The sequence below is a fragment of the Palaemon carinicauda genome, chromosome 25 (assembly GCF_036898095.1).
Source record: "Palaemon carinicauda isolate YSFRI2023 chromosome 25, ASM3689809v2, whole genome shotgun sequence".
NCBI classification, from domain to species: domain Eukaryota; kingdom Metazoa; phylum Arthropoda; class Malacostraca; order Decapoda; family Palaemonidae; genus Palaemon; species Palaemon carinicauda.
This window is the reverse complement of record NC_090749.1, coordinates 46,652,601-46,671,666: the sequence shown is the minus strand read 5'-3', so window position 1 is coordinate 46,671,666 and position 19,066 is coordinate 46,652,601. Positions and strand designations below refer to the sequence as shown.

At 39.0% G+C, this 19,066-nt stretch overlaps 1 protein-coding gene across 1 annotated transcript in view; it reads left to right on the top strand.

Annotated features, from left to right (window-relative positions):
• Nucleotides 1-15,455, top strand: part of LOC137619000 (TRIO and F-actin-binding protein-like) — a 47,328-nt gene extending 31,873 nt beyond the window's left edge. The window contains exons 2-11 of the mRNA XM_068349200.1: nt 12,573-12,728; nt 12,910-13,083; nt 13,206-13,379; nt 13,502-13,675; nt 13,798-13,971; nt 14,094-14,267; nt 14,390-14,563; nt 14,686-14,859; nt 14,982-15,155; nt 15,278-15,455. Of these exons, the coding sequence (XP_068205301.1) occupies nt 12,573-12,728; nt 12,910-13,083; nt 13,206-13,379; nt 13,502-13,675; nt 13,798-13,971; nt 14,094-14,267; nt 14,390-14,563; nt 14,686-14,859; nt 14,982-15,155; nt 15,278-15,455 (1,726 nt within the window). The remainder of the gene's footprint in view (nt 1-12,572; nt 12,729-12,909; nt 13,084-13,205; nt 13,380-13,501; nt 13,676-13,797; nt 13,972-14,093; nt 14,268-14,389; nt 14,564-14,685; nt 14,860-14,981; nt 15,156-15,277) is intronic.
• Nucleotides 15,456-19,066: the final 3,611 nt, after the last annotated feature.

Sequence of the window (19,066 nt, the reverse complement as noted above, 5' to 3'; positions counted from 1 at the left end):
ATGTTCCCTTACACAGATCATCATTTACCTTTATTCATAATTTTCACTCGACCATTTATTCTAATACAACCTTCACTCTATACAAATTAGCTTTATACAAACAACAAATGTAACCGTTTCTGGTCCACTGCAGGATAAAGGCCTCAGACATAACTATATTCATTTCTGGGGTTTAGCCAGTCTTCACTACAACGCTGTTCACTGCGGATAGGGTGATGGTAGGGGACATTAGTCGGATTGCTGACAGGAAACCAACCTAGTATTGGTGTCCCTAATACAGCTTTGCTGATCATAGCGATACACAATCATTTAATATTTATGTATTTGTCTATCATTAATTTCCATTAAAGGTGCTTACTCATTTAATGCAAGAATTCTCTCATTTATTCTATTCTCTTTCAGACACTCTTTAACCTTCTCAGTTTCCATCCAATTAATCTTCTTTAACCTTTCAGATAAAATATCATCATCTCTTACACAACTATTATTTCCCCTCTTCTATTTATTCGGTTACTTTTTCAAGTCGGTTAACTTCCTTGATATTTATCACTTCTTATTATAATAACTTCTTCTTTTTCCAAACTTAATCATTAATTAATTAGTCAATTAGAATACAATGTTCCCTCGTATCCTATTATTAAAATCATTTACTAATATTCTATACTGAATGATTAATAATGTCCGTGTTCTATTTGACCCTTCGCATTTCTTAATTACAAATTTAGAATCAAGTACTCTTTTGCATTACTGTTATTGTATCTCATTCATTCTCTTTTATAAGACTTATTGATTAGATGAAATTAAAATGATTATTATGAGTGTTCCATTTTTTTTTTCCTTTCAGTGTTACATTATTTTCCATGCAATTGTTTTGATTAAGGTCCCTATTGTTACATGATACACATTTTTTCTCTCTGAAAATGAGAGAGAGAGAGAGAGAGGAGAGAGAGAGAGAGAGAGAGAGAGAGAGAGAGAATTTTTATTTTTCAATCGATTGCTTTAAATATGATCCTTAATGCTACAAAATACACATTTTTTATTTACAGCGTGTGTGTGGAGAGAGAGAGAGAGAGAGAGAGAGAGAGAGAGAGAGAGGGGGGGGAGTAATCTATTTCAAACTCCTAATTTCGAATAACAATCCCATCCATATCATCTAAATATAGCATCACACAACCATCAGAAAAGTAACTGATACAAAACTAATATTCCTATTTTTATAATATATTTCAGGAGTAAAATTTCCCTTAATGCTACAAATTACAAAAAGGATACAGTTATTGTATTAAGGGTACAGTACCCCTTAATAAAATAGCTTTGCGAATGGAAAAGTTGACAGTTACTGTAGATCTACAGCACTGTAAAAATAGCCTTTAACATAAAGATATAACTAATGGAAAATAGTATTAAAATTGGTCAATATAAAGCTTAGTAAAATACCAGACAAGCACATATATATACAACAAAAGAACAAAGTCCTCAGACATGTCCTTATTAATTTCTAGGGTTTGACCAGTTTTTCATCACCACGCTGGCCAATGCGGATTGGTGTGGTGAGAAACTTTTGTCTGATCACTCACAGCAAACCAACTTAGCATGGGTGGCCCTCACTATTACAGCTTTGCTGATCATGGCAATACATGAACCCTTTCGCCTCATGAAGGTATCCCCTCTCGGAATGAATGACCTTCCTAATCGGGTAGTTGAATCAGTACAACTTCAAAAGTTCAAACTCGCAGCAAATGCTTTTATGTTGAACAGACTTACACAAGTCCTTTTTAAACTTTATATATCAAATATCTGTTTTCAAGGTTGTTGATGTTTTCGAAATATTTCATTTTAAATTTTCATTACTTTTTATATCGCTTATTTATTTCCTTATTCCCTTTTATCACTGGGCTACTTTTCCATGTTGGTGCCCTTGGGCTTAGAGCATCTTGCTTTTCCAACTAGGTTTGTAGCTTAGCTAGTAATAATGTAAATAATTTCATGTGTATATCAACATACTCACATATATATGTATGTATGATTGCATGTGTATATATATATATATATATATAAATGTATCAAATACCCGTTTTCTATGAACCCATTTTTCTGTGGAGAACAGCGTTCCGAGAACGTAAAATGCAATTGAGGAATATCTAAGGCTAATATGACCTGCGGATTTCCATCTTGATTAAATAAACATACATGCATGAGCAGTTATGCATTAAAGGATTAATAGCATATTCTATTCAGTTCGGTGACAACTAGAATAAATGTATTGCGAAATATGAGAGAATATACTGTAAAATAACAGCATACTTCCTCATATTTCAAATATATGCATTCGTGTGTGTGTGTGTGTGTGTGTGTGTCCAGGACTCGAGACCAAAATTTAAAGATGGATAAGCATAGGATGGAGAGCTTTTAGTAAACAAAATGAGATTATGAAATATAGAATACCACTTACTCTAAAAAGAAAGTAATCAATGAGATGGCAGAGCAGTATCAAACTCATTCATCAGATTCTCAGAACTTTCACTTAAGCCTTAAAGCATAAGCTATTTACAACTCAAAAGAGCTACGAAAAAAATAATGAAGGGAATAACACCAAGACACAGAAAAAGAGCAACATGGATACCAAAGTAAACTAAAGTAGAGGGCATTTTAACAACATGTACGAAAAAGAAATGGACATGGGCAAGACATATAGTCATAATGTGAATGACAGATAATAGATGGCCTTTAAGAATAACAGAATGGGTCCATAGAGATTGTAAAAGAAAGAGGGAAAGGTAGAAAAGACGATGGATTGACGAAATTAGAAAGTTTGTGGGTATAAAACTGGCATAGAAAGAACATAAGCATACGTTTGTGAAAGGACATGTCAGACGCATTTGTTCTGCAGTAGACAAGTAATAGCTAATGAAGATATGCACTTGTGTGAATATTTTCAGCTCTAATTAAATCCTATTTATGTGATAAAACTATATTTTTCATCCTAGCTTTCGCTGGACATGACACGTAGGTTTTTACCATTCCATTTAGTGAAGCAATTAACAAACCAAGAGGAAAATAACATTTTATAAAATGAGTAATGTGAAAAAAAAATCATATTCAAATGTAAATTATAAAACTTTGATTCTTAATACTTTTACTATTTATGAGTGGGGATACCTTAACGTCGTGAAAGAGTTTGTGCATCGTCATGATCAGCAAAACTATAGTAGTCAGGGCCACCTATACTAGGCTGGTTTGCTATAAGCAATCCGACGAAAACCTACTACCATCACCAATCCGCACTGACCACCATGCTGATGAAAACTGGCCAACCCATAATCATTAATTGACATGTCTGGGGTCTTTACCCTGCCGTGGAATAGAATTGGCTACATTAGTTATAGTTAATACTTTATTATATATCATGTGGGTACCCAAACCCCAGACATGAATAACGACATATCTGAGGCCTCTGTTCTGCAATGGAATGGAAGAGGCTGCCCTTGTTGTTGTTATTGTTGTTAAACCTTCATCTCAAATGGTTGTTTTGAATAACATTCAATGGAAATTTGAAAGAGTCTCTTGGACCACAAACTCTATGTGCCCACATACATTATAACGAGATGTTATGGAGTTAGTGCAGAATTTAATAAAAGCTCTCATGCGCACCAGCAAATATTACATCGCGAATCTCTTTTCAGGTGAAATATAAATAGATTTAAATATAACATATTATATATATATATATATACACATACAGTATATGCACATGTGCAAATACTACATAAAAAAACTGACCATATTCTACAATATATATAACTCTCTCTCTCTCTCTCTCTCTCTCTCTCTCTCTCTCCTCTCTCTGATATATATATATATATATATATACACACAGTATATATATGTATGTATGTATGTATGAATATGATATATTATATATATATATATATATGTATATATATATATATGTATAGATACACATATATATATATATATATATGTGTGTGTTGTGTGTTTGTGTATGTGTGTGTCTATGTATGTATGTATGTAAGTATGTGTATATATATATATATATATATATATATGTAAATATCACCCACGAACGGCATTTAATACCGAATTCTATCTTGGGAATATATATCCACTTGGAATTCATTTTATGGTAACAGCTTCTGCCGGGTGGAGATTCGAACCCCCACCTGTGCGGCTTGAAACTATGCCTACAGTGACTCTACCGAGTGAGCTATCAAGAGAGAATAAAAGTTTTATGACAAATCTCCGTACATATTCCTATCGAATTTAGGAATCTGTTCATAGACCTTGAAATAAACCTATCTCGACCATGATAGCTGAATCGTGAGTTTGTAACACGTGGTTATTTTAAATGAACATATCATCACAAGCACACGTGATTTCAATCAATGTAAATATCACCCACGAACCGGCATTTAATACCGAATTCTATCTTGGGAATATATATCCACTTGGAATTCATTTTATGGTAACCGGCTTCTGGCCGGGTGGAGATTCGAACCCCCACCTGTGCGGCTTGAAACTATGCCTACAGTGACTCTACCGAGTAAGCTATCAAGAGAGAATAAAAGTTTATGACAAATCTCCGTACATATTCCTATCGAATTTAGGAATCTGTTCATAGACTTGAAATAAACCTATCTCGACCATGATAGCTGAATCGTGAGTTTGTAACACGTGGTTATTTTAAATGAACATATATCACAAGCATAGGCATAGTTTCAAGCCGCACAGGTGGGGGATCGAATCTCCACCCGGCAGAAGCTGTTACCATAAAATGAATTCCAAGTGGATATATATTCCCAAGATAGAATTCGGTATTAAATGCCGTTCGTGGGTGATATTTACATTGATTGAAATCACGTGTGCTTGTGATATATGTTCATTTAAAATAACCACGTGTTACAAACTCACGATTCAGCTATCATGGTCGAGATAGGTTTATTTCAAGTCTATGAACAGATTCCTAAATTCGATAGGAATATGTACGGAGATTTGTCATAAACTTTTATTCTCTCTTGATAGCTCACTCGGTAGAGTCACTGTAGGCATAGTTTCAAGCCGCACAGGTGGGGGGATCGAATCTCCACCCGGCCAGAAAGCTGTTACCATAAAATGAATTCCAAGTGGATATATATTCCCAAGATAGAATTCGGTATTAAATGCCGTTCGTGGGTGATATTTACATTGATTGAAATCACGTGTGCTTGTGATATATGTTCATCTAAAATAACCACGTGTTACAAACTCACGATTCAGCTATCATGGTCGAGATAGGTTTATTTCAAGTCTATGAACAGATTCCTAAATTCGATAGGAATATGTACGGAGATTTGTCATAAACTTTTATTCTCTCTTCATAGCTCACTCGGTAGAGTCACTGTAGGCATAGTTTTCAAGCCGCAGAGGTGGGGGTTCGAATCTCCACCCGGCCAGAAGCTGTTACCATAAAATGAATTCCAAGTGGATATATATTCCCAAGATAGAATTCGGTATTAAATGCCGTTCGTGGGTGATATTTACATTGATTGAAATCACGTGTGCTTGTGATATATGTTCATTTAAAATAACCACGTGTTACAAACTCACGATTCAGCTATCATGGTCGAGATAGGTTTATTTCAAGTCTATGAACAGATTCCTAAATTCGATAGGAATATGTACGGAGATTTGTCATAAACTTTTTATCTCTCTTGATAGCTCACTCGGTAGAGTCACTGTAGGCATAGTTTCAAGCCGCACAGGTGGGGGTTCGAATCTCCACCCGGCCAGAAGCTGTTACCATAAAATGAATTCCAAGTGGATATATATTCCCAAGATAGAATTCGGTATTAAATGCCGTTCGTGGGTGATATTTACATTGATTGAAATCACGTGTGCTTGTGATATATGTTCATTTAAAATAACCACGTGTTACAAACTCACGATTCAGCTATCATGGTCGAGATAGGTTTATTTCAAGTCTATGAACAGATTCCTAAATTCGATAGGAATATGTACGGAGATTTGTCATAAACTTTTATTCTCTCTTGATAGCTCACTCGGTAGAGTCACTGTAGGCATAGTTTCAAGCCGCACAGGTGGGGGTTCGAATCTCCACCCGGCCAGAAGCTGTTACCATAAAATGAATTCCAAGTGGATATATATTCCCAAGATAGAATTCGGTATTAAATGCCGTTCGTGGGTGATATTTACATTGATTAAAATCACGTGTGCTTGTGATATATGTTCATTTAAAATAACCACGTGTTACAAACTCACGATTCAGCTATTATGGTCGAGATAGGTTTATTTCAAGTCTATGAACAGATTCCTAAATTCGATAGGAATATGTACGGAGATTTGTCATAAACTTTTATTCTCTCTTGATAGCTCACTCGGTAGAGTCACTGTAGGCATAGTTTCAAGCCGCACAGGTGGGGGTTCGAATCTCCACCCGGCCAGAAGCTGTTACCATAAAATGAATTCCAAGTGGATATATATTCCCAAGATAGAATTCGGTATTAAATGCCGTTCGTGGGTGATATTTACATTGATTGAAATCACGTGTGCTTGTGATATATGTTCATCTAAAATAACCACGTGTTACAAACTCACGATTCAGCTATCATGGTCGAGATAGGTTTATTTCAAGTCTATGAACAGATTCCTAAATTCGATAGGAATATGTACGGAGATTTGTCATAAACTTTTATTCTCTCTGATAGCTCACTCGGTAGAGTCACTGTAGGCATAGTTTCAAGCCGCACAGGTGGGGTTCGAATCTCCACCCGGCCAGAAGCTGTTACCATAAAATGAATTCCAAGTGGATATATATTCCCAAGATAGAATTCGGTATTGAATGCCGTTCGTGGGTGATATTTACATTGATTGAAATCACGTGTGCCTTGTCGATATATGTTTATTTAAAATAACCACGTGTTACAAACTCACGATTCAGCTATCATGGTCGAGATAGGTTTATTTCAAGTCTATGAACAGATTCCTAAATTCGATAGGAATATGTACGGAGATTTGTCATAAACTTTTATTCTCTCTTGATAGCTCACTCGGTAGAGTCACTGTAGGCATAGTTTCAAGCCGCACAGGTGGGGGTTCGAATCTCCACCCGGCCAGAAGCTGTTACCATAAAATGAATTCCAAGTGGATATATATTCCCAAGATAGAATTCGGTATTAAATGCCGTTCGTGGGTGATATTTACATTGATTGAAATCACGTGTGCTTGTGATATATGTTCATTTAAAATAACCACGTGTTACAAACTCACGATTCAGCTATCATGGTCGAGATATGTTTATTTCAAGTCTATGAACAGATTCCTAAATTCGATAGGAATATGTACGGAGATTTGTCATAAACTTTTATTCTCTCTTGATAGCTCACTCGGTAGAGTCACTGTAGGCATAGTTTCAAGCCGCACAGGTGGGGGTTCGAATCTCCACCCGGCCAGAAGCTGTTACCATAAAATGAATTCCAAGTGGATATATATTCCCAAGATAGAATTCGGTATTAAATGCCGTTCGTGGGTGATATTTACATTGATTGAAATCACGTGTGCTTGTGATATATGTTCATTTAAAATAACCACGTGTTACAAACTCACGATTCAGCTATCATGGTCGAGATATGTTTATTTCAAGTCTATGAACAGATTCCTAAATTCGATAGGAATATGTACGGAGATTTGTCATAAACTTTTATTCTCTCTTGATAGCTCACTCGGTAGAGTCACTGTAGGCATAGTTTCAAGCCGCACAGGTGGGGGTTCGAATCTCCACCCGGCCAGAAGCTGTTACCATAAAATGAATTCCAAGTGGATATATATTCCCAAGATAGAATTCGGTATTAAATGCCGTTCGTGGGTGATATTTACATTGATTGAAATCACGTGTGCTTGTGATATATGTTCATTTAAAATAACCACGTGGTTACAAACTCACGATTCAGCTATCATGGTCGAGATATGTTTATTTCAAGTCTATGAACAGATTCCTAAATTCGATAGGAATATGTACGGAGATTTGTCATAAACTTTTATTCTCTCTTGATAGCTCACTCGGTAGAGTCACTGTAGGCATAGTTTCAAGCCGCACAGGTGGGGGTTCGAATCTCCACCCGGCCAGAAGCTGTTACCATAAAATGAATTCCAAGTGGATATATATTCCCAAGATATAATTCGGTATTAAATGCTGTTCGTGGGTGATATTTACATTGATTGAAATCACGTGTGCTTGTGATATATATATATATATATATATACACACACATATATATACATACATACATACATATGCCAGTATATATTTATACACACACACACACATATATATATATATATATATAGTATATATATATATATATATATATACAGTATATATATATATATATATATACATATACTGTTAAGGATATAAATATATATATATATATATATATACATATACTGTTAAGGATATATATATATATATATATATGTATATATATATATATATATGCCGGTAAATATATTTATACACATACACACACACACACACACACATATATATATATATATATATATTATACATATATACATACATATATACTTATATATAACATGCATGTTTGCAAGCATGCACAAACTGTCAGGAGCAACATTAATCAAGGACAGAGCCTAAACGGCATTTCGCTTCCTTGTGGACACCGCATACCAAATCGTATCTAAACCGGACCCAATGTATATATCTTCATTCTGCATATCTATCAATGGTCAAGGGCCCAGGAGGTTGACCTCGGACTCGGCGACGGCAAGTTCAACTGTAAAGTTCATTACAATTGTTGGTAAGATGCACAGGAATAATAAATATGTATATATATATCGAACACTATATGTTCATATATCATTATTATTATTACTAGCTACGCTACAACCCTGGTTGGAAAAGCTGTATGCTATAAGCCTAAGGGCTCCAACAGGGAAAAATAGCCCCTTGAGGGAATGAAATTGGGAAATAAACTATACAGGCTAGAAGAAGTAATGAAAAACAATTTAAAATATCGTCAGATCATTAATAATATTAAAATAATCTGTCATATACAAGCAATGGAGGGAGAAGAACGTCCCCGAGTGTACCCTCAAGCAATAGAACTCCAACCCAAGACAGTGGAAAACAATGGTACAGAGGCTATGGCACTACGAAAGACTAGACAATAATGGTTTGATTTAGAAGTGCCTATCTAGAGGAGATTCTTACCATACCTAAAGAGACTCTTCTACCCTTACCAAGGAGAAAGTAGGCACTGAACAATTGCAGTGCAGTAGTTGACTCGTTCAGTAAAAAAAATCCTCCAGAACGACTTCAGGAGGATTTAATCCAACCAACCAGGCCATGGACATTGGTCTGGTGACCTTATGCAAGTGCAACCTAATCTAAGTTCTTCTGCTTGAGGGTACACTCAGACACACTATTCTATGCTTCCTTATTTCCTTTCTTAACTGGGCTATTTTCTCTGTTGGGTCCCTTGGGTTTATAGCATCCTGCTATTCCAACTAGGGCTGTAGATTAACAAGTAATAATAATGATTATAATAATAATAATAATAATAATAATAATAATAATAATACACTCAAACACACTATTCTATCTGTTACATCATTGCCTTTCCTCACTGGGCTATTTTCCCTGTTGGAGCCCTTGGGCTTATAGCATCTCGCTTCTGCAACTAAGAGTTGTACCTTAGCTAAAAATAAAAACAATATTAAGGCAAAGCTTTAGACTTTGCCTCAGAATCAGGCTGTGAGCAAATCATAAATGAAGCTACTCACAGGTCTGGTAATTGCTTGGACCTCGTATACACTGACTCCCCTGGCGTTATAACTAGTAAGGTTGGTTCTCCAGTCGGGACTTCTGATCATGCCTTGATTTCATTATTAGTGAAGACTGAGCAGCCTGTCCCTGATATATCATATTCTTGTAAAATTTATATGAAATCCCAAGCAGACTGGAATGGGATTTTGCATGATCTTTTGTGCTTGAATTGGTCACAATTATATAATAGTGTATATCCTGTTGTCCCTTTGAATGAGAATCTAGTCAACATAATTGATAGGCGTATCCCTTCTCGTGTGCTAAGGTACCGAATGAAGGACAAACCGTGGTTCAATGATGATTGTAGACGTGCTTATTTGGAGAAGCAGGAGGCCTATCACCTTTGGAAGGGTAACAGATCAGATTTGACCTGGAACAACTATACTCAGCTTCGAGCTTTTGCTCAGAGAGTTTATGCCTCAACTGAAAAGGAGTACAATTTAATCATAAAAGAAACCCTCTCTGGTACAACTCAGGAACATAAATGGTGGTCTACCCTTAAATCTGCACTCTTTGGTGTAGATGCAACAGTTCCTCCTTTACTTAAACCAGATGGCTCAGTCACTCACTGTCCAAAGGAAAAGGCAACCCTTTTGGCTGATGTTTTTGACAGTAAACAGAGTAATGAAAAACTTGAACTTCCTCATTCCTGTTTTCCTGAGGCTAAACTAACTAGTTTAGCTTTTCGATCTCGTGAGATTAAAGCTCTGTTGATGGACCTTGATGCTTATGGAGGTGTAGACCCTAATGGTATTTTTCCTTTGTTTTTTATAAAGACAGCAGATTTCTTAGCTCCAAAGTTATCTGTTATTTTACGCAAGTTAGCAAGAAGAGGAGCTTTTAGCACTTGTTGGAGAATTGGTAATGTTACTCCTCTATGTAAATGTGTTTGTGGTAGCTCAAGTCCCACTGATTACCGCCCAATTTCCATAACTCCCATATTATCTAAAGTTTTTGAACGTCTTCAGGCAAAACGTCTTAATAGGTTTGCTGAAGGTAATCACCTATTCCCTAGTTTGCAATTTGGTTTTCGGAAAGGTCTTGGAGTATGTGATGCCCTTCTTACAATCTCCAATGCAGTGCAGAAATCCCTTGATTGTGGTCGGGAAGTTCGTATGATTGGCCTTGATTTTAGTGTTGCCTTTGACCGTGTTAATCATGAGGCCCTTGTTTTCAAACTGAAACAGTTGGGAGTGGGTGGGTCGTTTCTTAGCATTATTATTGATTTTTTAAGTAGTAGATCTCAAAGAGTTGTTGTTGATGGGCACTATAGTGAGTATAGGAATGTGATATCCGGTGTTCCACAGGGTAGTGTTCTTGGCCCATTACTTTTCATACTATATACACATGACATGTGGTTTGGCCTAGAAAATAAGCATGTTGCATATGCAGATGATGCTACTCTCTTTGCATCAATTTCATCCCCTGAATGTAGATCTGGGGTTGGTGAATCCCTTAATAGAGATTTAGCTAAAATTAGTGCATGGTGCAAATTATGGGGTATGAAGTTGAATCCTAACAAAACTCAAAGTATGATTGTAAGTAGGTCAAGGACGGTGGCTCCTCAACATCCGGATCTCAGTATTGATAATGTTTCTTTAAATTTGTATGACTCTTTCAAAATTTTAGGCGTGATTCTTGACAGCAAATTTACTTTTGAGAAACATATAAGGTCTGTGTCTTCTTCAATTGCACAAAAAATTGGCTTATTGAGAAAGTCTTTTAAGATATTCGGTGATCAATCTATTCTGAAGAAGTGTTTTAATTCATTTATTCTACCTTGTTTTGAGTATTGTTCTCCTGTCTGGTCTTCAGCTGCTGATTCTCATCTTAATTTGTTTGACAGAAACTTACGGTCTATTAAATTTCTTATTCCTGATCTAGATATTAATCTCTGGCACCGTCGATCAATTAGTTCATTATGCATGTTGCATAAGATTTTTCATAACTCTGACCATCCTTTACATTCAGATCTCCCTGGACAATACTATCCTGTTCGTAATACTAGGCAGGCAGTTAATTCTAATAGCCAGGCCTTCTCCATCATAAGACTCAATACTACGCAGTACTCTAGAAGTTTTATTCCAGCTGTTACCAAGTTGTGGAATGATCTTCCTAATCGGGTTGTTGAATCAGTAGAACTTCAGAAGTTCAAAGTTGGAGCAAATGACATTTTTGTTGTTGACTTTGTTAATAGTTTATATATGATATATCTCTTTTGACATTATTTTTTTTAGAATGATTTATTGTTAATTTGTTCTCTTCAGTTATTTATTTCCTTATTTCCTTTCCTCACTGGGCTATTTTTCCCTATTGGAGCCCCTGGGCTTATAGCATCTTGCTTTTCCAATTGGGGTTGTGGCTTGGATGGTAATAATAATAATAATAATAATAATAATAATAATAATAATTTAATGTGAAGTTTTGCAGTAATGCCGTGGTAGGAACAAAAATTGTAGTATATACATTCTCTGTCATGAAAGCCTTTAAGACGGCCCAACCATTTGCATTGAAAGGGCTTCATCTTCCTACAATGTCGTCTACAGTTTCGTTGAAACAAAGTCACTACCTAAATATCTAAATGCAGAACATCGCTGCATGAGGCAGTCCTTCCAACCTATACACTTCCATCAAAATTCAGCGAACAGAAAAATTCCGATTACTGTCCAGTGGAGCAGCACCTCTGACATGAGCTATGCACTCAAAGGAAGCAGCCCACCTATCAGGAGAAGCATAAGGAGCGCGATCCTTCATCAAGAGCAACAAGCAAGTTAGCTCAGAAAGCCTGTGCCAGTTGCCCAAGACCCAAGACCAGTAACCAGCGCAGATGCAACGACACCCAAGCCCAGTTACCAGAGCAGAGGCATCAACACTGAAACCCAAACCCACTTGCCAGAGCAGAAGCAACGACACCCAAATCCAGTAGCCAGAACAGAAGCAACGACACCCAAGACCAGTGGCCAGAGCAGAAGCAACGACACTTAAACCGAAGCCCAGTTACCAGAGCAGAGGCATCAACACTGAAACCCAAACCCACTTGCCAGAGCAGAAGCAACGACACCCAAATCCAGTAGCCAGAACAGAAGCAACGACACCCAAGACCAGTGGCCAGAGCAGAAGCAACGACACTTAAACCGAAGCCCAGTTACCAGAGCAGAGGCATCAACACTGAAACCCAAACCCACTTGCCAGAGCAGAAGCAACGACACCCAAATCCAGTAGCCAGAACAGAAGCAACGACACCCAAGACCAGTGGCCAGAGCAGAAGCAACGACACTTAAACCGAAGCCCAGTTACCAGAGCAGAGGCATCAACACTGAAACCCAAACCCCCTTGCCAGAGCAGAAGCAACGACACCCAAATCCAGTAGCCAGAACAGAAGCAACGACACCCAAGACCAGTGGCCAGAGCAGAAGCAACGACACTTAAACCGAAGCCCAGTTACCAGAGCAGAGGCATCAACACTGAAACCCAAACCCACTTGCCAGAGCAGAAGCAACGACATCCAAATCCAGTAGCCAGAACAGAAGCAACGACACCCAAGACCAGTGGCCAGAGCAGAAGCAACGACACTTAAACCGAAGCCCAGTTACCAGAGCAGAGGCATCAACACTGAAACCCAAACCCACTTGCCAGAGCAGAAGCAACGACACCCAAATCCAGTAGCCAGAACAGAAGCAACGACACCCAAGACCAGTGGCCAGAGCAGAAGCAACGACACTTAAACCGAAGCCCAGTTACCAGAGCAGAGGCATCAACACTGAAACCCAAACCCACTTGCCAGAGCAGAAGCAACGACACCCAAATCCAGTAGCCAGAACAGAAGCAACGACACCCAAGACCAGTGGCCAGAGCGGAAGCAACGACACTTAAACCGAAGCCCAGTTACCAGAGCAGAGGCATCAACACTGAAACCCAAACCCACTTGCCAGAGCAGAAGCAACGACACCCAAATCCAGTAGCCAGAACAGAAGCAACGACACCCAAGACCAGTGGCCAGAGCAGAAGCAACGACACTTAAACCGAAGCCCAGTTACCAGAGCAGAGGCATCAACACTGAAACCCAAACCCACTTGCCAGAGCAGAAGCAACGACACCCAAATCCAGTAGCCAGAACAGAAGCAACGACACCCAAGACCAGTGGCCAGAGCAGAAGCAACGACACTTAAACCGAAGCCCAGTTACCAGAGCAGAGGCATCAACACTGAAACCCAAACCCACTTGCCAGAGCAGAAGCAACGACACCCAAATCCAGTAGCCAGAACAGAAGCAACGACACCCAAGACCAGTGGCCAGAGCAGAAGCAACGACACTTAAACCGAAGCCCAGTTACCAGAGCAGAGGCATCAACACTGAAACCCAAACCCACTTGCCAGAGCAGAAGCAACGACACCCAAATCCAGTAGCCAGAACAGAAGCAACGACACCCAAGACCAGTGGCCAGAGCAGAAGCAACGACACTTAAACCGAAGCCCAGTTACCAGAGCAGAGGCATCAACACTGAAACCCAAACCCACTTGCCAGAGCAGAAGCAACGACACCCAAATCCAGTAGCCAGAACAGAAGCAACGACACCCAAGACCAGTGGCCAGAGCAGAAGCAACGACACTTAAACCGAAGCCCAGTTACCAGAGCAGAGGCATCAACACTGAAACCCAAACCCACTTGCCAGAGCAGAAGCAACGACACCCAAATCCAGTAGCCAGAACAGAAGCAACGACACCCAAGACCAGTGGCCAGAGCAGAAGCAACGACACTTAAACCGAAGCCCAGTTACCAGAGCAGAGGCATCAACACTGAAACCCAAACCCACTTGCCAGAGCAGAAGCAACGACACCCAAATCCAGTAGCCAGAACAGAAGCAACGACACCCAAGACCAGTGGCCAGAGCAGAAGCAACGACACTTAAACCGAAGCCCAGTTACCAGAGCAGAGGCATCAACACTGAAACCCAAACCCACTTGCCAGAGCAGAAGCAACGACACCCAAATCCAGTAGCCAGAACAGAAGCAACGACACCCAAGACCAGTGGCCAGAGCGGAAGCAACGACACTTAAACCGAAGCCCAGTTACCAGAGCAGAGGCATCAACACTGAAACCCAAACCCACTTGCCAGAGCAGAAGCAACGACACCCAAATCCAGTAGCCAGAACAGAAGCAACGACACCCAAGACCAGTGGCCAGAGCGGAAGCAACGACACTTAAACCAAAGCCCAGTTACCAGAGCAGAGGCATCAACACTGAAACCCAAACCCACTTGCCAGAGCAGAAGCAACGACACCCAAATCCAGTAGCCAGAACAGAAGCAACGACACCCAAGACCAGTGGCCAGAGCAGAAGCAACGACACTTAAACCGAAGCCCAGTTACCAGAGCAGAGGCATCAACACTGAAACCCAAACCCACTTGCCAGAGCAGAAGCAACGACACCCAAATCCAGTAGCCAGAACAGAAGCAACGACACCCAAGACCAGTGGCCAGAGCAGAAGCAACGACACTTAAACCGAAGCCCAGTTACCAGAGCAGAGGCATCAACACTGAAACCCAAACCCACTTGCCAGAGCAGAAGCAACGACACCCAAATCCAGTAGCCAGAACAGAAGCAACGACACCCAAGACCAGTGGCCAGAGCAGAAGCAACGACACTTAAACCGAAGCCCAGTTACCAGAGCAGAAGCAACGAAACAGAAACCAAAACCCTGTTGCCAGAGTAGAAGCAACAACACTCAAACCCTGTTGCCAGAGTAGAAGCAACAACACTCAAACCCAGTTGCCAGAGCAGAAGCAACGACATCCAAGCCCAGTTGCCAGAGCAGAAGCAATGATACCCAAGTCCAGTTGGCAGAGCTTGAGCAACAACACCAAAGTTCAGTTGCCCCAGTAGGAGCAAGGACACATAAGCCCAGTTGCCAGAGAGGAAGCAACGACCCCCAAACCCAGTTGCCAGAACACAAGCAATAACACCAAGACCAGTTACCGGAGCAGAGGTAATGACACTCTAAACCATTGACCAGAACAGAACCAATGACACCCAAGACCAGTGGCCAGAGCAGAAGCAATGACACCCAAGAACAGAAGCCAGAACGCAAGCAATGACATCCAAGACCAGTGACCCGAGCATAGGTAAGGACACCCAAACCAGTGGCCAGAGCAGAAGCTACGACACCCAAGCCCAGTTGTCAAAACGCAAGTTATGTCACTAATTGACCAGTGACCGGAGCAGAGGTAATGACACCCAAAACCAGTGACCACACCCAAGACCAGTGGCCAGAGCAGAAGCAATGACACCCAAGAACAGTGGCCAGAGCAGAAGCAATGACACCTAAGGCCAGTGGCCTGAGCAGAAGCAATAACACCCAAGACCAGTGGCCAGAGCAAAAGCAATAACACCTAAGGCCAGTGGCCTGAGCAGAAGCAATGACACCTAAGACCAGTGGCCAGACCAGAAGTAATGACACCTAAGGCCAGTGGCCAGAGCAGAAGCAATGACACCCAAGACCAGTGGCCAGAGCAGAAGCAATGATACCCAAGACCAGTGGCCAGAGCAGAAGCAATGACACCCAATACCGGAGGCTAGAGCAGAAGCAATGACACCTAAGGCCAGTGGCCAGAGCAGAAGCAATGACACCTAAGGCCAGTGGCCAGAGCAGAAGCAATGACACCTAAGGCCAGTGACCAGAGCAGAAGCAATGACACCCAAGGCCAGTGACCAGAGCAGAAGCAATGACACCCAAGACCAGTGGCCAGAGCAGAATCAATGATATCCAAGACCAGTGGCCAGAGCAGAAGCAATGACACCTAAGGCTAGTGACCAGAGCAAAAGCAATGACACCCAAGACCAGTGGCCAGAGCAGAAGCAATAACACCTTACGCCAGTGACCAGAGCAGAAGCAATGACATCCAAGGCCAGTGACCAGAGCAAAAGCAATAACACCTAAGGCCAGTGGCCAGAGCAGACGCAATGACACTTAAGTCCAGTGGCCAGAGCAAAAGCAATGACACCTAAGGCTGGTGGCCAGAGCAGAAGTAATGACACCCAAGACCAGAGCTAAAGAAAGGACAGTTTATCTTTCAGTCAGTTCCTTGGATCATCCATTCAGCCTCTCAGCCAATATAAATTCAGACCACCTACATATCATCTAAGCCAATATAGATCATTACCCAAAGATGCTATTCCATTCAGCAACACACAGTCAAAGCGTTTGACAGAAGTGAACTTTTTTCTCCATACTCTTACCTTAATGAAAAACACAGATATGTGCTACTAAAGTTTTACCAGTATTGATACCTCCAGTGATTTTAGTCTCAAGGGTTCATATGAAGGATGATTAATTTTATATCTAAAGAAATATACACAATTGGCTTTCCGCTGTATTACGGAAATAATGGATATCTATATCCAATCCATCTTTGATATTGAAAGAACTTATTTTACCGGAATCAAGAACATCGTTAGAATCATGGAAGCTACCAACCCAGTAGTTTTCAACAAGAATATATATACATATATTTGTAATTACGCACACATACTATTATATACAAATATACGTGTATATATGATGTATATATAGGTGTGTGTACATATACATATACATATACACACACACACACACACACATATATATATATATATATATATATGTGTGTGTGTGTGTGTGTATATATATACATATGTGTGTGTGTGTGTGTTACCACCACATTTATTCTTCATTTGGTAAACGGAAGAAAAACGCTAAATGCAGTCAAATCTTCCTCCGAATTGGTCTCCTTATACAAATACGGCTCATCATAAGTACATCAAACTCCAAAAACAATCACTGCGCCATTCACCTAGATCTTACAAATCAGTAAGCCTTTCATTCAATCTGCCCGCCCCTCTCTGGACCTTCTTCTGGTGATATTTTTATTATTTCTTTATTTTACGAACTTTCTCGCTCGTTACCTCCACTTGACCAGACCATATCGAAATATCTGGATTCATCCTTTCATTGTTACACATTTCTTACAACTCGTTAATAGAATATTATTCAAATAGCTCAAATATTTTTTGAAATAACATGCGTACAAGGAGAGAGAGAGAGAGAGAGAGAGAGAGAGAGAGAGAGAGAGAGAGAGAGACATGCAATTGTGACAATGCAAATCTAGGTCGAAGCTTATTGTCTTCTTAATTATGCAATTGCATCTCTCTCTCTCTCTCTCTCTCTCTCTCTCTCTCTCTCTCTCTCTCTTTCGTTTATTATTGAAAGTTACAATACAACAATTGGAAATATTTCTTTGTCACACTTCTTATGTTGAATTCCATCACTGGGCTCTCGCTCTCTCTCTCTCTCTCTCTCTCTCTCTCTCTCTCTCTCTCTCTCTCTCTCTCGTTTTAAATCGTACAAAGACAAGCATTTCTATGAAGAGACTTTGTAGATTTTCCCAAAATAATCCGTCAAAATTAAATTAAAAAATTTGCAAATACCAAAATTATAACGGAACTTTTCAAGACTTTCTTATACCCAATGAAAAACAAATTTGGAAGAAACCTTACTTTGGGAAACCTTATGAACCTCACTGACGAGCCATATATATATATATATATATATATATACATGCATACATACATACATACATACATACATACATATATTTAAACCTCATAAAATCCTAAAGCAAAACCCAAAGAATGTATTTTTCTTAAACCTCAAAATGCTAAATATTATCTCATTGACACAAATATGAAAATGATATTGAAATTTTTAAATTTTTAAACTCATAAAAGTTTAATTGAAAGATTAAAAGATATATGTTTTCTAAAACCTAATATAAAAAAAAATACTATATAAATCACTTTTAAATTCATCAGTTGCCCCTTTATAATCATAAAACCCCAATATTTTAAATCTCATGATATTTTAAACCCATAATGCATGAAAAGTCTAAAGACAAATATTAAAATAAATATTTTTCTAAAACAAAACCCCAAAATGCTTTAAAATTCTAAAAAAAACAAATATCAAAAGATATAAATTTCTAGATTAAAAAACCTAAGAAAGCTATAAACTACTAAACCCAAATATTAAGATATTCTTTTTTTTTAACATAAAAACCCAAAATGGTATAACATTCTCATCCCAATTATCAAAATATATATATATTTCTAAAAACATAAAAACAAATTTGCTTCAAATCTATAAAACCAATTATTAGAAAATATATT